The 17265-nt window shown below is 47.5% G+C and overlaps 9 protein-coding genes across 22 annotated transcripts in view; 4 read left to right on the forward strand and 5 right to left on the reverse strand.

The window, feature by feature from the left end:
• Nucleotides 1-12: 12 nt before the first annotated feature.
• Nucleotides 13-1160, forward strand: LOC1269533 (N-acetylneuraminate lyase A). The gene is made up of 3 exons (XM_308175.5): nt 13-154; nt 217-605; nt 694-1160. The coding sequence occupies exons 1-3, from the start codon at nt 93-95 to the stop codon at nt 1089-1091; spliced, it is 849 nt and encodes a 282-aa protein (XP_308175.4). The 5' UTR covers nt 13-92; the 3' UTR covers nt 1092-1160.
• On the reverse strand, nt 1105-2543 carry LOC1269532 (protein CLP1 homolog). The gene is made up of 2 exons (XM_308174.5): nt 2401-2543; nt 1105-2326 (listed from the first exon to the last, which is right to left on the reverse strand). Exons 1-2 carry the CDS (start codon nt 2500-2502, stop codon nt 1157-1159), a joined length of 1272 nt encoding a protein of 423 aa, XP_308174.2. The 5' UTR covers nt 2503-2543; the 3' UTR covers nt 1105-1156.
• Nucleotides 2544-2682: 139 nt separating this feature from the next.
• Nucleotides 2683-3349, forward strand: LOC3290414 (uncharacterized HIT-like protein Synpcc7942_1390). Its single transcript, XM_564520.3, has 2 exons — nt 2683-3036; nt 3117-3349. The coding sequence occupies exons 1-2, from the start codon at nt 2737-2739 to the stop codon at nt 3276-3278; spliced, it is 462 nt and encodes a 153-aa protein (XP_564520.3). The 5' UTR covers nt 2683-2736; the 3' UTR covers nt 3279-3349.
• A 6-nt stretch (nt 3350-3355) lies between these two features.
• On the forward strand, nt 3356-4751 carry LOC4576287 (ankyrin repeat domain-containing protein 54). Its single transcript, XM_001237042.3, has 2 exons — nt 3356-3488; nt 3549-4751. The coding sequence occupies exon 2, from the start codon at nt 3555-3557 to the stop codon at nt 4512-4514; it is 960 nt and encodes a 319-aa protein (XP_001237043.2). The 5' UTR covers nt 3356-3488; nt 3549-3554; the 3' UTR covers nt 4515-4751.
• LOC1269530 (spliceosome-associated protein CWC27 homolog) lies at nt 4712-6440 on the reverse strand. The gene is made up of 2 exons (XM_308172.5): nt 6302-6440; nt 4712-6230 (listed from the first exon to the last, which is right to left on the reverse strand). Exons 1-2 carry the CDS (start codon nt 6341-6343, stop codon nt 4749-4751), a joined length of 1524 nt encoding a protein of 507 aa, XP_308172.5. The 5' UTR covers nt 6344-6440; the 3' UTR covers nt 4712-4748.
• Nucleotides 6441-6465: 25 nt separating this feature from the next.
• LOC1269529 (THUMP domain-containing protein 1 homolog) lies at nt 6466-7646 on the forward strand. The gene has a single exon (XM_308171.4). The coding sequence runs from the start codon at nt 6525-6527 to the stop codon at nt 7539-7541; it is 1017 nt and encodes a 338-aa protein (XP_308171.4). The 5' UTR covers nt 6466-6524; the 3' UTR covers nt 7542-7646.
• Nucleotides 7532-10778, reverse strand: LOC1269528 (kinesin-like protein KIF23). The gene is made up of 4 exons (XM_061663341.1): nt 10533-10778; nt 9741-10466; nt 8255-9671; nt 7532-8164 (listed from the first exon to the last, which is right to left on the reverse strand). Exons 1-4 carry the CDS (start codon nt 10541-10543, stop codon nt 7694-7696), a joined length of 2625 nt encoding a protein of 874 aa, XP_061519325.1. The 5' UTR covers nt 10544-10778; the 3' UTR covers nt 7532-7693.
• Nucleotides 10779-11675: 897 nt separating this feature from the next.
• Nucleotides 11676-14708, reverse strand: LOC5667031 (glycine receptor subunit alpha-2). 2 transcript variants are annotated; one of them, XM_061649930.1, is made up of 10 exons: nt 14078-14708; nt 13720-13817; nt 13551-13618; nt 13243-13472; nt 13090-13172; nt 12850-13002; nt 12527-12765; nt 12274-12456; nt 12014-12192; nt 11676-11905 (listed from the first exon to the last, which is right to left on the reverse strand). In XM_061649930.1, exons 1-10 carry the CDS (start codon nt 14098-14100, stop codon nt 11749-11751), a joined length of 1413 nt encoding a protein of 470 aa, XP_061505914.1. In that variant the 5' UTR covers nt 14101-14708; the 3' UTR covers nt 11676-11748. The 2 variants fall into 2 exon arrangements, with proteins under 2 accessions (XP_061505914.1, XP_061505913.1); XM_061649929.1 differs by having other exon boundaries at nt 13551-13621; nt 14078-14707.
• A 799-nt stretch (nt 14709-15507) lies between these two features.
• Nucleotides 15508-17265, reverse strand: part of LOC1269513 (potassium voltage-gated channel subfamily H member 6) — a 27109-nt gene continuing 25351 nt past the window's right edge. For all 13 annotated transcript variants that reach the window (XM_061649920.1, XM_061649912.1, XM_061649917.1 and 10 more), the window contains 4 exons: nt 17088-17265; nt 16655-17014; nt 16450-16561; nt 15508-16368 (listed from right to left, as the gene is read on the reverse strand). The exon at nt 17088-17265 is cut by the window's right edge and continues 120 nt beyond it. In XM_061649920.1, the coding sequence (XP_061505904.1) occupies nt 16330-16368; nt 16450-16561; nt 16655-17014; nt 17088-17265 (689 nt within the window). In that variant the 3' untranslated portion in view covers nt 15508-16329. The remainder of the gene's footprint in view (nt 16369-16449; nt 16562-16654; nt 17015-17087) is intronic.

Below are 17265 nucleotides of genomic sequence, written 5' to 3' on the forward strand. Positions count from 1 at the left end.
ATAGAACACCAGAGATAACCTCGATAGGCCGTACGTTGCAGGTTCAGTGAGAACGGTTTCTCATTTAGCATTCAACTCGGCGAAGAATCACAATGAAATCGTTCAGTTTTACGGGACTAATGGCACCGGTGTTTACACCGTACACGAACAACAAGTGAGTTTCTGTGAGTTAAAATGGCCAGATTCGATTCTACACAGTATTCCAACTCGTTATAGTGAAAAGGTAAACATAAACGCCATCGAACCGTACGTAGAACTGCTGAAAGCGAATCATGTAAATGGGGTCCTCGTCAATGGGACCACCGGTGAAGGTATGCTGATGACCACCGAGGAGCGTATGTTGGTAACAGAAGCATGGCAACGATCATGCAAAAAACACGGCATCACCATCATGGTTCAGATTGGCGGTGCTGCTTATCCGGATGTTGTGCAGCTGGCTCAACATGCCTCCAAAATGGACGTGGATGCGGTGCTGTGCCTTCCAGAGCTGTATTTTAAACCGAAATCATGCGAGCAGCTGGTCACCTACCTGAAAGGCGTAGCCATGCATTGTCCCACAACGCCCTTTTTCTACTATCACATTCCGATGTTTACAGACGTAAATTGTAAGGCGAAACGAAATTCTGTACACCTGTGATATGAAATGTTTTAACACTTTTCTATCTTGTTGTATTCATGTCTTGATTCGTTTAGTGCACATGCCAACGTTTCTGGATCGCGCAGAGAAGGAGATTGCAAATTTCCGGGGAATTAAATACACGAGCGGAGATCTGGAACAGGGCAGCTCGTGCTTGAAGGAAGGCCGCACCATATTCCTCGGTGCCGATACCATACTGTGCGGGGCGGTAGCTGCCGGTTTCGATAGTTTCATTATGACGACGATCAACATCTGTCCGGAAGCTGCGCTTGAGATTATCGCCGCCATGGACCGGGGCGCGGTAGCGGACGCTAGGGAAAAGCAGCGTTTGCTAAACGCACGTATTGCTGAAATTTTAGCCCACGGAGATTGGGTGTCGGCGATGAAAAAAGCGTTCCGGGAAAGATTCCCTTCGATCGAGGTTGGCACCACGCGGCCACCACTGAACATGTGAAAAGTGATCTGTGTACGGTAGTTAAATGAATGAAATGTATTTCCTGACGCTTTTCGTCGTCACATCTAATGACTGTCCATGAACTGAAGATCGGAAACGAGAAGTATCGTTTGCGGGAGTGGCCGCGGCTGAGGAGATAACACCGTCAGTACCTGCTTGTCCATGTTGACGTTGGTAACACAGATAAAACCGGCCACGTTTGTCTGTATCACATTCTCGTCCGTGCTCTCGGCAAAGCTGACCGCCAGGATGTGGTGCAACAGCTGCGGACCGGGCTGTACTGCGACCAGCTTGGTATAGTTGTCTTCCGCCTTCATGCCCAGCGGCAGGCACGAATCCGGCAGTGGCGGTGAGCCAACCTTAAATATTTTTATGTCCGAAAACTTTACATCGAAGCTATGCGGGAATAGGGGCATTTTGGAGCCGTAGAAATATTCTCTAATGCGCTGATCTCTTGCCTCGGTGCGCTGCGATTTGGTGCGCTCCACAACGCCACCGCTTTTCGGCAGAAACACAACCTGCACGGTGCCCTTGACGTCCCGCAGCAATTCGTTGTACAGGCGCTCCTGGTCGAGCACAAAGATAGCGGTCACTTCGAATGCTTCGACGGTGTGCAGGATGTGCGAGTAGCCGGAACCTTTCACCCAGCCGCAGGTGTTGATTATCATTCCGGACGATTTGGCCTTTTTGTTCGCCTGCAACCGTTCCAGCGTCGTTTCGGCCAGCTTCGAAATCAGCACATCATAGAACGTACTGTTCGCCGACGGTGTACTATGGCCGTAGTGGTAGACGAGAGGGGCCTGTTGCGAGAAACCTTCCGCTACCGGCGCTGGTCGCTCGACGAGTAACGCACCGATGGTGCCGGGTATGGCGATTCCTCCCTGACCCACATCCAAGTCGACGAATATCGGGCGTCTACCCAGCCGCACTGCATAGTTCAAGAATATGCGGCACAGCGTGGTCTTTCCGACATCGGTGGGGCCCACTACCATCACGATTGGTCCCTGTGCGTCCTCCTGTTCGGCTTTGTTGCGCAGATGCTCCAGAGCAGAGTTAGCATTCAGGTACATAACCATGGGAGTTTCTTTGGCAACGTACGCTACGTCCGGCTTGCCGCGCAGCTCGATCGTACAGCCGTGGTAGGTAAAGATCGCTACCTTGGCACCGGTAACGAACTCGTACGGCTTTTTTACCACCAGCTCGGTCCCGAACAGTTCCGCTTGTCCATTGAGCAGCTAGAAACGCAGGGAAAACGGTATTACTCATTCATTGCGGACGCAGTAGCTGCGTCGGTTGTGTGTCTACCTACCACAACAGTGACTTTTTCGTTTTTGTTTTCTATTTCAAACCGCAGCTCCGAATCGGACTCCAGCTTGTAGTCCGTCCTGGGGACGGCTTTATCGTCCGTCATGATGCCGCCAGAAGAGAGTGTGTTTTAATTGTACTGCGAGTATTTAATCAACTCGATTAGTTCATGCCTAGATGAACGTGTACGCGATCTCGTTACCCGGTTTGTTTACACGGTTGGTTGACAGCAATAAACGTCATATGTAGCCAACAGCAAAACATTGATTACGAAACTGCGTTGCTAGTTGCACTTCCTCTACGGCATATCGATACGGCATAGAGTGCTTTGGGGAAAGCCATGATTGCCACAACCCTCCGCCAGCTGGTGGGCCGCTCACTTTTCACCGTACAGCAACAGCTGGTAAGATTTCAGAGCGGTGTCGATGGACCCGGTAGCGGCGTACCGAAACCCGGCGTCGCAAACCCGGACACCATATTCGACAAGATAATCAAGAAGCAGATACCGGCAGATGTAATTTACGAAGACGAGAAATGCATTGCGTTCAACGATGTTGCTCCTCAAGCGCCGGTTCATTTTCTTGTGATTCCAAAGAATAAAATTGACAAGCTTGAAAACAGTACGCCCGATCAAACGGAGGTATAGCAGCAATGTTTCAATACACAGGCCAACGAATCGGGAGAAAATAATTAACATTTATTTTATTTTACTTTTTGCAGATATTGGGGCATCTGTTGCATGTTGCCGGGCAGTTGGGGAAATCGAAAGCTCCCAAAGGATTCCGGCTGGTGATAAATAATGGTGACCATGGATGTCAAACAGTGTACCATATACACCTGCACGTTATAGGCGGACGCCAGCTCGGGTGGCCTCCCGGGTAATTGTATCGCGAACTGCACGTAACAGAAGCAAATAAATGGACCATCCTGTGGTTATCCATTTCCATCCTAAATATTCTGATTTTCTGATCCGACCACCGTTGAAGGAATTTAAAAAAGAAAATCGATGACATCCGAAACACACGCTGACAGGCGCAAAGAGGACGGACTGTCAATAGTCAGCAGAAAGCAAAACAAAGTCAAAGTAAACAGGTTCGATACGAAAACAAAACAGAACTTGCACTTTCTAACCCGTTTTTTGCGTGGTTCCAGATCAAAATGAACGATCAATCGAGCGAGGCGATAAGTGGTCCCAATGATACCAGCGCCATACCAGCCACAGCAGTGGAAGCTGAGAAGGACAGTGAATCAGACTCATCCATTAGCTGTGCCAAACAGACCGCTGACAACAATGATGATGAGTGTCCAAAAACGTTCCCGTTCACCGATGCCAACGATAGTCCGAGTGCAGGGGATTTGGCTCACTCTACGCGCTGTAATCTGAAGGTGCGTACGAAGTGCCATCGACTGCAGAATCGCTCATCCCCGTACAGGACGATACGCCCGTCGGCGCTACTCGTCTCCCGCTTTCTGGAGGCCGTTTCGCACAATAACACGGAAAAGGTGCAGGAAATGATACAGCAAGGTATGTCACCGAACACGTCGGAAAGCTACTTCAACCGGTCCGCGTTGCATATTGCGTGCAGCAGAGGATTCCGAGACATCGTTCGCCTCTTGCTGGAGAACGGTGCCAACCCGAACATACGGGATAAAAATATGAACACACCGCTGCACTTGGCCTCCAGCACGGAAAGTGTCGAGGTGGTACAGATGCTACTCGATTACGGGACCAACGTGCTGCTGAGGGATTCGAATGGTTTGCTTGCGCTGGACTTTTCAATCGGCAAGCTCCGGCTCTCGGAGCGGCTCATCTCCAAAATGCAAAAGCTTACGCAAAGCGACATACACAAGCATCGTGAAAAAACGGCCGACGTTTGCGAACGAATTTTTGCTGTATTTAAGCAGCAGGTCCGAAACCTCGATCTGCCAAGGCAAGGCCTGGACCAGGAAAAGCTGGAACAGATGCTGAATGATTTTTCCGAACAACTCGGCAAGGTGCGCCAACGGCAAATCGATCTCGATTCCATCGTCGATCAGATCAGCAATCTGAAGGTGAAAAGTGAAATTGATAGCGACGTCAATTCGTTGCTCTCCACCCTGCAGCAGTTCACTCTCTAAACTGTGGGCGGACACTTATTCACGGTGCAGGATCAAACGGTTTCATGCGCACGGATTACATTCCATATCCATCTAATACATGTATAGGCCAAGTTTCTATGTAATGTGTGTGTGTGTGTGTGTGTGTGTGTGTGTGTGTGTGTGTAGGTATAATAGATTACTTTCGTTTCGGCTCTCCCTATTGTACATTCAGGTGCTTTATGTAGAATAAATAATAAGCTAGACTGTACGCCTTTATTTGCGTGGTTTCTGGGTGCGTTCGATTTTTTCGCCCCGCTTTCGCTTGTTCAACGGATTCCGCGGATCGTACACGTCGTACCAATCGTCGTCCTTAGTGGCGGCATCTTTCGCTAGGATTGGATCCTTCTTTTCAAACTCCAACCGGTGCGAAAGCCAATTGTCTCCCCGAATGTCCTCCTCTTCGTCGACGGCAGCACTGGCGTGCGACTCAGGATCCCGCTCATGGGCGGAATGGAGCTTGGATTTGAACTTTTGCAACAGCTCCATGGTGAAGTTTTCCCGCGAACTGCCTTTCTTCGGCACCTGTTTGGTTTTCTGTGTGTATTCTTCCTGCACCTTTAGCACCTCGTCCATCACTTCCTTGCGGGACGATTTTTTGGACACCTTCTTCTGCTCGCTCTCCTTATCCTTGTCCTTGGAGCGTTTGTCCGTGTGATAGTCGCGCTTGAGTTTCGTTATCTCTTGTCGGATCTTTTCCGCTTCCTGCTGTTTGGCTTTCTTTCTCTCGCTTCCAAGTCCGTAATCGGAATCGGAATCGCTTTCGCTCGCATCCGAAGCGGGCGGTTTTCTCTCTACCGCTTTCTCGTCCGGTTTACGCTTCAGCTTTTCTCGCACACTTTTTGCACCGTCTTTGTTCCGCGAAGCCTTCGTTGCGGTGCGATGCTGTTCCGCGTCCTGCTCATCACTTTTGGGTGAGGAAACTGCCTCATCGTCAGACGAATCCACCCGTCGACGGGTTTTCGATTCCTCTTCCGCATTGGTGCTTGCCGTTTGTTTGCTCAGCTGGGGATCGTCCAGCACGTCGTGCGATGATTTTCCCCGTCCGGATGCATTTTTCTGTACATACACCTGAGTTTCCAGCTCTTCCTCTTCCGCTTCATCGCCGAACGATAGAAGCCCAAAGTTTTTAACCCCTTTCTCCTTCTTCTTCTTGCTTGCGTTCTCGTTTTCCTGTTTCGATTTGGCCCGATCCGCATCGCCCGTGCGCCGTGGTACGATGTCGTCGAATGGGTTGTTTAGTACCTCCGTCCGAATGATGCGATGGGTAAAGTGCGGACGCTCATTTTCATACACTTCGCCTTCTTCCAGCTTCAGCATGTTGTATATCGTGTCGCCCGCAACCTTCCCAAACAGTGTGTTCTGGTTCTGCAGTTCCGGCGTTGGTCCCATGGTGAAGAAGAACTGTGAGGCGTTATCGTTTCTGCCGGAATTCGCCATACCCACCAGCCCGCGTCGAACGTAGCGCAGGCGGGAGTGAAACTCATCCTTGAACGGATGGCCGTACACCGATTCGCCTCCGGTGCCGTCGCCATTCGGGTCCCCTCCCTGCACGATGAAGCCTTTCACGACACGGTGAAAGATCGTCCCGTTGTAGTAGCCTTCCAGGCATAGTTGTATAAAGTTCCGGCAAGCCAACGGACATTCCTTCGACCAAAGCTCTATGTCGATGTCGCCGACAGACGTTTTTAGTAGAACCTGCAAGGATGCAAACGTATCGGTAATGCTAATGGACTTTCGGTTTGGCAGTGCGATGAACAGGACGATACCTTGCCCGACGTCGGTGGCTCTTGTATGTAAATGTTGCTCATCTTAAGTTAGCAAGTGCTTTTCCTGAAACTTTTAAAACTATTTACTGCTGCGAAGCGGAGGCAACGCACCAAAGTGAATTGTTTGCAGAAGGCTTGTTTACGTTGATGCGTTTTGACATTTCGTTTGACGTTTGCAAGGAGTTGAAACACGTTGAAAGCTACCGAAGAGAGCTGGTGCATCATGTCCGAGGCGAAGAAAATAAAATTAGACTCGACGGAGAAAGGATCGCAACAACGGAAAGCCAAGCATGGAAAAGCAGGCAAGCGCAACTATTACGCGAAGCTGCGAGACGACAATGGCACAGGCGATGGACCGAGGGACCGCTGCATGAAACCCGGCCACCGAGGAATTCTGGTAACGTGCAACGGGCACGTTCGTGACTGTGTACGCGACAGCTATCGCATCCTGAATGAATACGCAGACGAACTGTACGGACCGGTTGAAACTACGCGCTGCGAAGAAGAGAACCAGCCCGATGGTGGCAGCGACGAGGAGGACATCTCGGTCAAGCTGCAAAAGGAGGCGGAAGCAGCCGGTAAAAAGCGTAATGCAGCGTCTTTCCGCTTCCAGAGCGTGGAGAGCGGGGCCATGAACTGCCTCTTCATCCAGACCGTGCTGCCCGATCCGAATGAGATTGTCGTGAAGCTAATGCGAGATTTGAGCGCTACCAAAAAGCACAAATCTCGCTTCATTCTGCGAATGTTGCCCGTTCAGGCGGTGTGCCGTGCGAACCTGAAGGACATCATGGATGTCGTTGGGCGATTAGGTGACCAGTACTTTCTGAAGGAGCCGAAAACGTATGCCATCGTGTTTAACCGTCGACTCAACAATGACCTCTCGCGGGACGACGTAATTCGCGAGCTGGCCGATCTCATCACGTCCAAGAATGCGGGAAACAAGGCGAACCTGAAAAACCCCGAACTGGCGGTCATTGTGGAAGTTATCAAGGGGTTGTGCTGCATCGGCATCCTGCCCGAATATTACCCACTTCGGAAGTACAATGTTGTGGAACTTGTCGCTGCACGGGACCCACCGTCATCTTCCGCGACGGAACCTGCTAAGGCGAAGGATGTAAAGGAAGTGGGGGAAACCGTGAACGAGCAACCGGAGCCAGAAGAGCAGATAAAAGATGCCGCCGCTGGGGAGAAAGCAAACTCGCCCAAAATAACGACTCCATCCGACGAAGCTTCTGGGTAAGAAGAATGTTTATTAATCAAGCAATGATGGTAATGTTAAAAAGAAAAAAAAGTACATAACGTTAGTGAATTCTAATAAAAACGAAACGAATTTGTGCACACATAATTCGTCTGTAATCGGCCTTTATCGACCTTCTCAGACAATCTAAATCGTCAATGCTTCGACCGCTTATGTTGCCCCGCTGCAGCAGAATGTCCCTCGATCGCCGTACTACACTTGGAATTTGTGTTCTGGATCTCGCTCAGTGGTGGAGCGCTAGGGGTAACGAAGTTGCTCGAACGCTTCCGACTTGGCGGCGTCTTGGTGGGGGAATACTGTTTCAGACACTCCACATCGTTGAACACGACCTGCGCACCTCCACCGCTGGTAGGGATCACGTCGCCCTTGTACAGCTTCGTTTCCAGCTCACCTTCAGTGTCGGCATCCTGCGATATCAGACAGTACTTGGTAGTCTTCTGGGCTAGCACATCCTTGTCGGTGAGCTTGGTGACGGACTTGGAGTTGCAATAGTACGGCTGCAGAATGGTTCCCAGTGGGACGGGATTAGCAGCACGATGTTCCAGCCATCGTTCACCGGTCGAGCGCGATCGTCGATGTCTACCGTTTGCAACTGCCGTGCCGGGCTGTTAAAAAAAACAAGGAGGGCAACCATTAAAATACCCGAAGCTCTGTGGGCCGTCCCAGTGGGAGGGAAAAGAACTGGACAGACTTACCCTTGATCCGCGCGGCGTAGCGTACACAGACACCAGCGACTTTACGTTCGGCGTTGACTCCAGCTTGTGGAAATCTTTATCGACGCTGCTCGAGCGACCACGCGCTGCGATTGGCGTGCCCTGAATGATTTCCGACACCAGCCGGAGACGCTCCTCCTTGTCCCGCATTTCGTCCTGCAGTTTGTTTTTCTGCTCCATCAGCTTTATCTCGAGCTCGCGGCTCATCTTCTCCGATTCGACGGCTATCTTGGACGTGAACTTCTTGCGCTGGCGTTCCTTTTCGAGCTCCTTTTGGCTCACGAGCTGAGTCTTCTGGTTGAGCTGCGTCTGCAGTTCCCGCACGCGCTCTTCCAGTTGCCGGTTGCGACGGTTCAAATCGTCAATCGAACTCTCGTAAACTACGACCTTGTTCTCGAGCGCGATGATTTTCTGCTTGTTCTGCGCCAGCACTCCCTTGTATGAAGTGTTTTCGGTACGCAGCGACAAATTATCACTCTCCAGCTTGTGCATATTCATGCGCAGTCGATTCTGGCGGGCATTAAAGTCTTCGCGGAGCAGTTTGCGCTTTTGAATTCTTAGCTCTAACACTTCGGAGAGCTTCCGCACGAGCTCGTCGCTTTCGGCCGATCCTAGCTTCATGTCTGCCACGAACGGCTCCAGACTGTACACCAGCCCAAGATCGAACTCCATGCGATCACCGTTGGATTCGGTGGCGCCAGCGAACGGTGTATGAACGTTCCTTTCGGCCATATCGCCAATGGCCATCTTAAACAGCTGATTGGCCTTACGGCGCCCGGGCGTAAGGCCCATGTCGACCTTCATCGGTGTGGGTCGTGCTATTTGTACGTCCTGCGTCATTTCCGCGAACTTCATCACCTGGGCCGTTTCGTCGTAATCTTCGGCCCGCGGATTCACGCACACAATCATCCGCACCTGGCCTTCGCCATCGAAATAGTTCTTGAACAGGTGGGTAATCTTCGAATCACGGTACGGCACCTTCTTACCGCCGCATGTTTGCTGGTTTTCGCGCAAGATCTCCAAACATGTTCGCAGAGTCATCAAGCTGTTGTTGATGTTGCCAGCCTCACGCAACCGCTGTCCAGTGTTGCCCGTCCGGTTCGTGCGCTCGCTGCCGGCCAAATCTACCAACGAAAGCTGACTCACGGTAATGGCGTTACGATCCTGCACCACGTTCTCTCCTTGCACGTCAACCGGGGCTTGTACCAGTCGGATGGTAAAAACGGAATGGGATCGACTGGATTCGGCATTAAGAATCGTGTGTCCCATGCGCTTCCGCTTTTGGCCAATCTGGAACAGCTCTAGTGCCTCCTCAACGGATTTAACCTCCACCTCCGTCACACCGTGCACAAACATATTGTGTTGCGCATCTTCGCGAACCATTTTGCTCTGCAGCGTCCTGAAAGGGAGACGAGCAAAAGTACATTAATCATTGCATCTATGCGGGGGACTCGATGTGATTTCATACTTTTGAACGGTGGTTTCTTCTAACAAATCGTACACACTGTTGTTGTATACTTCCACATAATTTATAAACACGGCGTAAATGTTGTCCTCCTCGATTCCACTGATTTCGGACGGCTCCACCGAAACTTGAGACGCCACCTCCTGGTCTAGGTCCTTCTTTCTCGTGGATTTGGTCAACTTGGCGTTCAATTCGGCCTGCCGCTCGAGCAATACCTCTGCCTCGGTCAGTATATCAAATCCATTCAGCCGATCCGACTTGAATGTGTACTTTTTGGCCTGATAGTCCGCAATGGTGCGGAACAGCGCATCCAAACAGCGCGGCATGATGCCGCGATGCTGTAAATCGCCGGTCATAGTATACGTTTTGCCGCTGCCAGTGACACCGTACGTGAACAGCAGCCCATTTCGGCCACGAATCAGTCCCTCCACGAGCGGCTGCGCCACACTCACGTACACCTCATGCTGGCGCACGGCGTCGTCGAACACGCGCTTAAAGATGTACTGCGTTTCCTTCAGATTGGCGATCTTATAGTTGATGGCTATTTCCGGGGGTGTCAAAACGACCGTATGAGGATCGGTGACGCGCAAACAAGTAAGATCGGACTCGCATGGTGGCGGTCGAACGCGGCAGTACACTTGGACAGGATCTTTTCCCAAGTTGTTGCCAGAATTTCCACGACTTTTGATAGCCGACTTCGGCAATACCTTCAAAGGTGTTTTCTGCCGCCTGAAAGAGAAATGATTTGCACATGAACTATCATTCCGACCAAGCTAAAGCGCACAGCGCACTCACATTGTCTTCATTGTCCAAACACTGATATCGTCGCAGTATGAGGTAAAATGCTTTCATGAGAATTAACACGATTTCGCTATTATGATGCGCGTAGAGGGAGAAAGCTTATAATACACTTTGTATTCCGATAACAATTTACGACTCGCACTGGTTGAGGGAAACGCTGCTCCGCTGGGGTTCGTTGATTACCATTGAATGTTCGTTATGTTTAAAAATGTCAAACCGTTGACAGCGAGACACATAACGGAATCGTCAGGTGGGACCATATTCGACGTACGTTGCGAAAGACATAGAAAACATCGCACGAACCGTTCGATTTGATTTTGGGTCGAATATCACTGATACATAATTACTGCATGCTTTATTCAGTAATTGTTATAAAAAGCATTTAAGATGTTTGATTTGTATGTATTTTTCGAGTTTTTGTGCTGTAAGATTGAAAATTGTAAAAATATACTCTCATTTTGTAAAAAAAACATCGCACAAGCGAAAGATTTCATTTGACTTTTTTCTCAGTCACCATATACATTTATATACCTTGCGTATATATATACTTTTCCAGTTTTTTTTTCCTGAAAACAATCGCAGGAAGCGTCTGTAGTTCGTAGGTGCGCTGTTTGAATAGTTGTGGAAATTTGGTCTTGTAAAAAAAGTACATAAATGTATTTTACCGATGTTGTAAATTTAAGCTGAAGCCTTCAGCTAGCTATACAGCTTCATTGAATGAAAAGCGCTTGTGGACAAATGAAACAAAAAACATTGCAGTGTGTTGGAAAGTATCCATGATGAAAGTGAAGATCGTGAGGGTGTTCATAGCAATAGAGCACGATCAAAAAGTGTTGTTCGCAAAGACCTGCTCGTATATGATTGGCCAACCCAGGAACTTAACCAACTGTAGCCCTCGTACTCCTGCAACATGGCGAAACATTCAAGAGTTTGTAACGAACGATGCAGCACTTCACCGAGAGTGGTTTCATAGACTACCCTACCCTTCGACAACTTCCCAGACAGTGTGTTTGTTGCTTCCGTTGATGCTGTAAGTAGTGTAGTAAGCTATCAATTTCATGTGCTAACAACCCTCTTACTTATTTACATACATATACATATCCATTTTCTTCACGTCGAAAGAAAGTTAAGAATGAATTTACAACAGGCAATTCAATTTATTACTGTATCAACTATAGGGCTTGTTTGAAGCAATACTCGAGGAAAAATGTTACTTGAAATTTTTCTTAGATTCAGTTAAATACATAGTCCAATAGGATATGGTGAATATAAGAAAGCTGACAGGGAAAATGATTAAAGATAGCTGATCCAATCTGCCTCGCTGGGAGCCTGCATACAGGAGTGCAACATCTGCGACGTTCCGAAACCTGAAATGAACAAGTAAAATGTTCATTTTGGGGCAGGAAGGATGCAACAACCAACCTGTCTTGGCCTTTTGGTTGCATTCACTTCTGAGATATGAGGTTTAATCTCACCTTTTTCTGGTCATCACAGACGACACTTTCTGGGCGCTTTGTACAGTGTCTTGTATATTGCTGAGGGAAGCTGACGTTGTTTTGCTGTTGTGATCGTGCGGTTGAATCTTGTTAGTGCCTGAAACCTTCAGGGTGGCATGCTCAAGACCGTTTTCGCGTTGAAATGATGCCGAATTTATCTGTTGGATGTAAATGTTGGTAAGGGTGGTGTGTGCTTTTACTAAAATGAAGCATAAACGAACAAAAAATGCGCTTCTTACCGATGTGTCCATCGTGCTTTGAGCCATCGTCACTGCTGACTGCAGTGTGATGGAAGGTGGTATTGATGAGGCATGCTGTGCTTTGGCCACACGCCAATGCTTATCGTATCGTATCCCGAACAGCACAATAAAGTACTCCATTAGTGCAAAGAACACAAACAAAGTACAGGATATGAGCCACACCTAAACGGAGATAGTTGATCATAAGTATAGTGTAGAGAGTCTAAAATCGACCTATCCAACGACTGCTTACTTCAAGGCACTTCAGTTCCAGCGCATCTGGCGAATTATTCCTCACTGTATCGAACATCGTTATCAATGATAGCAGTGTTGTGACTAGCAGCACCATCCGCCCTGGCACGATTTCTGGGACGACCACAAAAGACCCCCAGGATATAGAGACGAATAACGTGGATGGAAGATAGTTTTCCAGCAGATAGCTCTTTACTTCCCTCGACAGGGTTATTTCTAATCTCGCTGAACTATGATTATCTGCAAGTACAGTGCAAACAACATATGTACCATTGCGTTAGTTGCGTTGCATTTTGGTGTAAGTTTTGTTTTGTTTTCAAGTACCATCGCTGTAATTGACTATCTGTGATTCCTGTTCAGTGTAGAAAGAAACCACATACTTTGGAAGCCGAAAAAAACCGTCCCCAAAGTCATTGGGGAAGGATAAGGCATTTTCGGATCTCCAGCGGAACCGTAAATCTTTTACTGGATATTTGTCTATAAACAGAAACAGTTAAAGTAGTGAGTAGTAGTCAAGATGAAACGCTTCGTATGTACGAAGCGCTGAAGAGGCGAGATACGTACAGCTGCTGAAATCGACAGGACATCTCTGCACATCGAGCGGGTACAGCACAAAGTCCATGTCGCATTTGATGATGATTGTTGCTCTAAAAGTGAGTTTAGAAATTGACTGTTTTCATTTGAATACCTTGTTGCGAATCATCTTTACCGGCTTACCCTATGCTCAAGCTGATGGTGCTGTTTTCATATAACCGTAGGCTGGATATTTCCTCGAATAAGGTTAGCATTTTCATCTCTCGCAGTTGTCGAATGTAAAGATCCGGAACCCATATCATATCTCGGTCGGCTTTCGTCAGTTCCACATACTCGCCTACCTTGTTGTTAAACACAGGCTGTATTCGAAGGTCTTCCCATGTAATTTGAAGGAAGACATCGAAGGAAATTTCCTACAAACAAAAACAGTGCGCGCTCTAGTGTGAGACAGCGTATGGAGCTTTGGGGGCATGGCAAGCTCGATAACTTACTTCCTTGTTTTCATCCACGCCTGATATTCGGTTAATGTAGAGCGAAACGGATACATCTGTAAGTGTGCCTGCTGGTGTTGGCGTGCGCACAGAAAAGTGGACGGAAAATGGTTGCATTACCAACATTACCTGACTGTTAGAGTAAGACAAATGGATATATTTGTTTTACCTGGCTTTACGTTTTTATCATACTCGATGCCCTCTTGATACTGGTAATTGATAGTGGCCGTCCTAGCGGGGATACATAGTTCGAAAAGCCAAAACAAACTGCAACGAGAGCGATGCATCGAGTCATTAAGATAATTGAAACGATATTTGCTTCATTCGTTCATGTCCGCGCGTCAACTAATATTGCATACTAAAGCAAGACACTTTACAGCGTACATAAGCATAGTCAAAATAAAGGCAAAACCTGCGCCAGTAAGTAGGGCGTTTGAACAAACCGCCAGCCGCCAGCCACTCAGCCAGCGAATGTGTGTTAATAGGTTAATGCCGTATAAACAATTAATTGGTTTCAACAGATTTACCTTGCTATGTATGTGCAACGCATAGTCTTTGTATGCTGTAGGCCACTTCATTCATGCTTCACATTTCACACTCTGGAACACGGGAACAAGTATTACTGAACGTGAATATATAGTAAGCGCACTGAGACTGGCTTTCTGATCGTACACCAGAGATGATAACGCATTCAGTTCACTGCACGATCCATTTTCAGCGACGCCATCATTAGGAATCGATAAAACTTTTCCTTTCTTATTGTTCACCGAAAGCTCGCACCATAGCACGTGTTTCGCAGAATGGCCTGCTTCGATAGTCCTGTTTGATTCACCGCTTTGAGTTTACGTACAGGAAAGGGCGCTTTTCTTGTGGTGGGGATGGGTATTTTTAGTCTTCGTACAATTAAATGTAATACCGATATTTGTTTGATGATTAAAGCGTAGTAAACAGAAGTTCTATTTATGATTCGGTTAAATTACGCACTGACAAACTTTCCCTGGGTGGTCGGTTGGCGCCGAGCGTTGCACAATCGATGAATTCAGATCCACAACTAAAAACCACACCAGAGAGAGCTTATACCACCTTCGAACCACGACAGGAGGGTGCGTGTTACGAAAGTAGTGTGTTCAGCTCATTCATTCAAGCCGTTATGAATATTCGTGTGCCCGCGAGAGGTTTTTTTTTATTCGCTTTAATTTAATCAATAATAGCTAGCTCATAAACTTGAAAGCAGTCTTAGTGCTGGTGTGTTGGTCTGACATCTACCAGCTCCTCCAGGGAACCGCAGGGTCGCGTTGTTCAGGCGCCGCCAAAGGTGCGGGTGTCCTAGGTGGAGCCTTGTAAGACGACACACAAGGCAAGGTAGAAATGAAACGATGACACGCAACGATATCATTACTTTTTTTTGGTGTATGTAGCACATGGCCACACGAACACACGGGGCCATCACGCTCGTTGTGTAGGAAGACGTGTAGGATGTGTAGGAGCTTTGTGTATTTTACTTGTAGCTTCACACTATTTACTACAACATTTCTTATTGCTCAGGTATTGGAAAGAGTGTAGCATTGACGTACGGTGGGTTCCTCTCGCGTTTTCCGCCATGCGTACGACCCTGTCCGAGTGCTGTTCGTTTCCACCCCACCCATACCGACACACACACACACAAACACGCAGGAAGGGCGCATAGTAAACATACCTGCAGGCAGCAGGCAAGTGTTTGTTATCATTGCGGAAACGGAAACGATATAAACGGCGGCTACTTAGTATGGCAAGGTGCTGGGGGCGGGCCACCGTTCCAACCAACTCGTGGAGGCTGACGAGGCAAACGGTGGATGCCGTGGTTAGCAATATATACTAGAAGGTGGTGAAGTTGGGCTACTTTTCTCTTGCCCGATGTGCTGTGATATATCGCGGTGCCGCAAGAAGGTGCTAATAATGAGGCCATCAATCAAAAAAGTAAAGTATTATAAATCAGTTCATTAGCAGTAACTTTATTTGCTTTTTTCTGTGTTTGTTGTTTTTGCGTTCGACTTAAACAAAGGCAATATGCTGTTTCCAATATGCGCTGTTGATTTGCTTGCTGATTTTGTGTGTTATTTCATTGATATTCATAAGTCTCTATTGGTTGTGATTTTGCATTAAGCTAGCATTCGTTCATGTACCTTTTTACCCTCAACGTTTTCCATTACCTTTACCTCGCTTGGGCGCTTGCTTCCCTAGTTTTTCCTAGCGTTCCGTAGCGTTCCTTCAAACACCTCTCTCACTTGGGTTGAATAGGGTTGAAATGTACTTCGCTCGAAAAAAGATTGCTATTAAATTGTCATTATTGCTGTTTTAAGACTTGACGCAGTCAATCAACAAAAAGCTTTTGGTTGTCTTTTATTCTTCTTGCTGCATCGATTAATATAGAGTGAAAATGAAAACTAAAGACATTGCATTTTGTTTCACACGATTTTTTTTCCTGGTGAAGAATTCTATATTAATATATGAAATGTACGTAACGATCGATCTCTGAAAGTGGTGTTAAATGTGCCATAAATGTTGTGTTAGGGTGTGGCGTCGAGTATTCTCATGTGTCTTTCTAGTTGTGTGTTTGTGTGTCCTGGCTTTGACTTCGCTATGCGTAGAAGAATATGTACAAAGATTATTCTTGCTTTGAAACTTTCAAAAAACAGAAAAAGATAAAACAACATTTACTAGATAGTAGATTAGAACTGGATCGGTGTTTCTTCTCTCTGTCTCTTCCCAAGCGACGAAGCATTATGAACGTTTGATTTCTTCATTGCATCTTATCATGACTGGATGAGGGTTTGGTTTCCTGCAAGAGGCAAACAGAGAAACGTATCGTTAGCCTTACGGTACAATGTGCTTTGGCGATGATTTATAGTAAACAATCTACCTGATCTATTTCGTCCAGTGATTCAAGCTTAGCAATTGGGGCAAATATATTCCAATTTTGTCCCTCGGGCGTGTCATCCATGGGATGATTGAATGATGAGAACTTTGAACATCTGCAACAACGGAGTATCAGAATGTCAATAAAGAGTGTAAGACGCTTTACCAGAGTAGTTAGGTGAACGAAGATTGTGGCTTTTCATACGTACTTAAATAAACTACGATCATCGGTGCACTCTGGTTGCGATACGGAACGAGCCACGTGTATGCGATGTTGCGATGAAGGAGGCTGCTGGTGTTTGACTTCTCGGCAGTCCATCGGAGGTCCGCACATGTCAAAAGAAAAATCACTTTCGGACGGTTGGTACGAAGACATTGCTGTCTTGCCAGTGTGCATCTGATGCATTTGTTGCTGTTGCTGTGCAAAAGAGTGCTGCTGTTGCTGAATCTGCATCTGCATCTGTTGTTGCTGGTGTAGAATTTCTAGTATTGTTCTGATGTCGTGCTTGAGACTTGATTCCAGAACACCAATCCTATTCGTTAACTCAGAGAGCTGATGCGCCATAGTTCTAGTGAATATGAAACACATATTGTGATAAGTTTACTGTTTTAGTAATGCGTTCTAGAGATCCTAATGCTTACTCTAGATTCTGTTTTGATTCATCCGGTTTGCTCATGTTGCTACTGTTGGGTGCGGTATGATGAAAGATTTCCTCATCTGGGCTGCTCTTGGGAGAACAATCGCTGACCCGCATTGGCCCGACCGGGACATCAGCCTTTGAACCGCACGTGCAGGCACGATGGCTAACTGCACTCAACG

Source organism: Anopheles gambiae, chromosome 2 (assembly GCF_943734735.2).
Source record: "Anopheles gambiae chromosome 2, idAnoGambNW_F1_1, whole genome shotgun sequence".
NCBI classification, from domain to species: domain Eukaryota; kingdom Metazoa; phylum Arthropoda; class Insecta; order Diptera; family Culicidae; genus Anopheles; species Anopheles gambiae.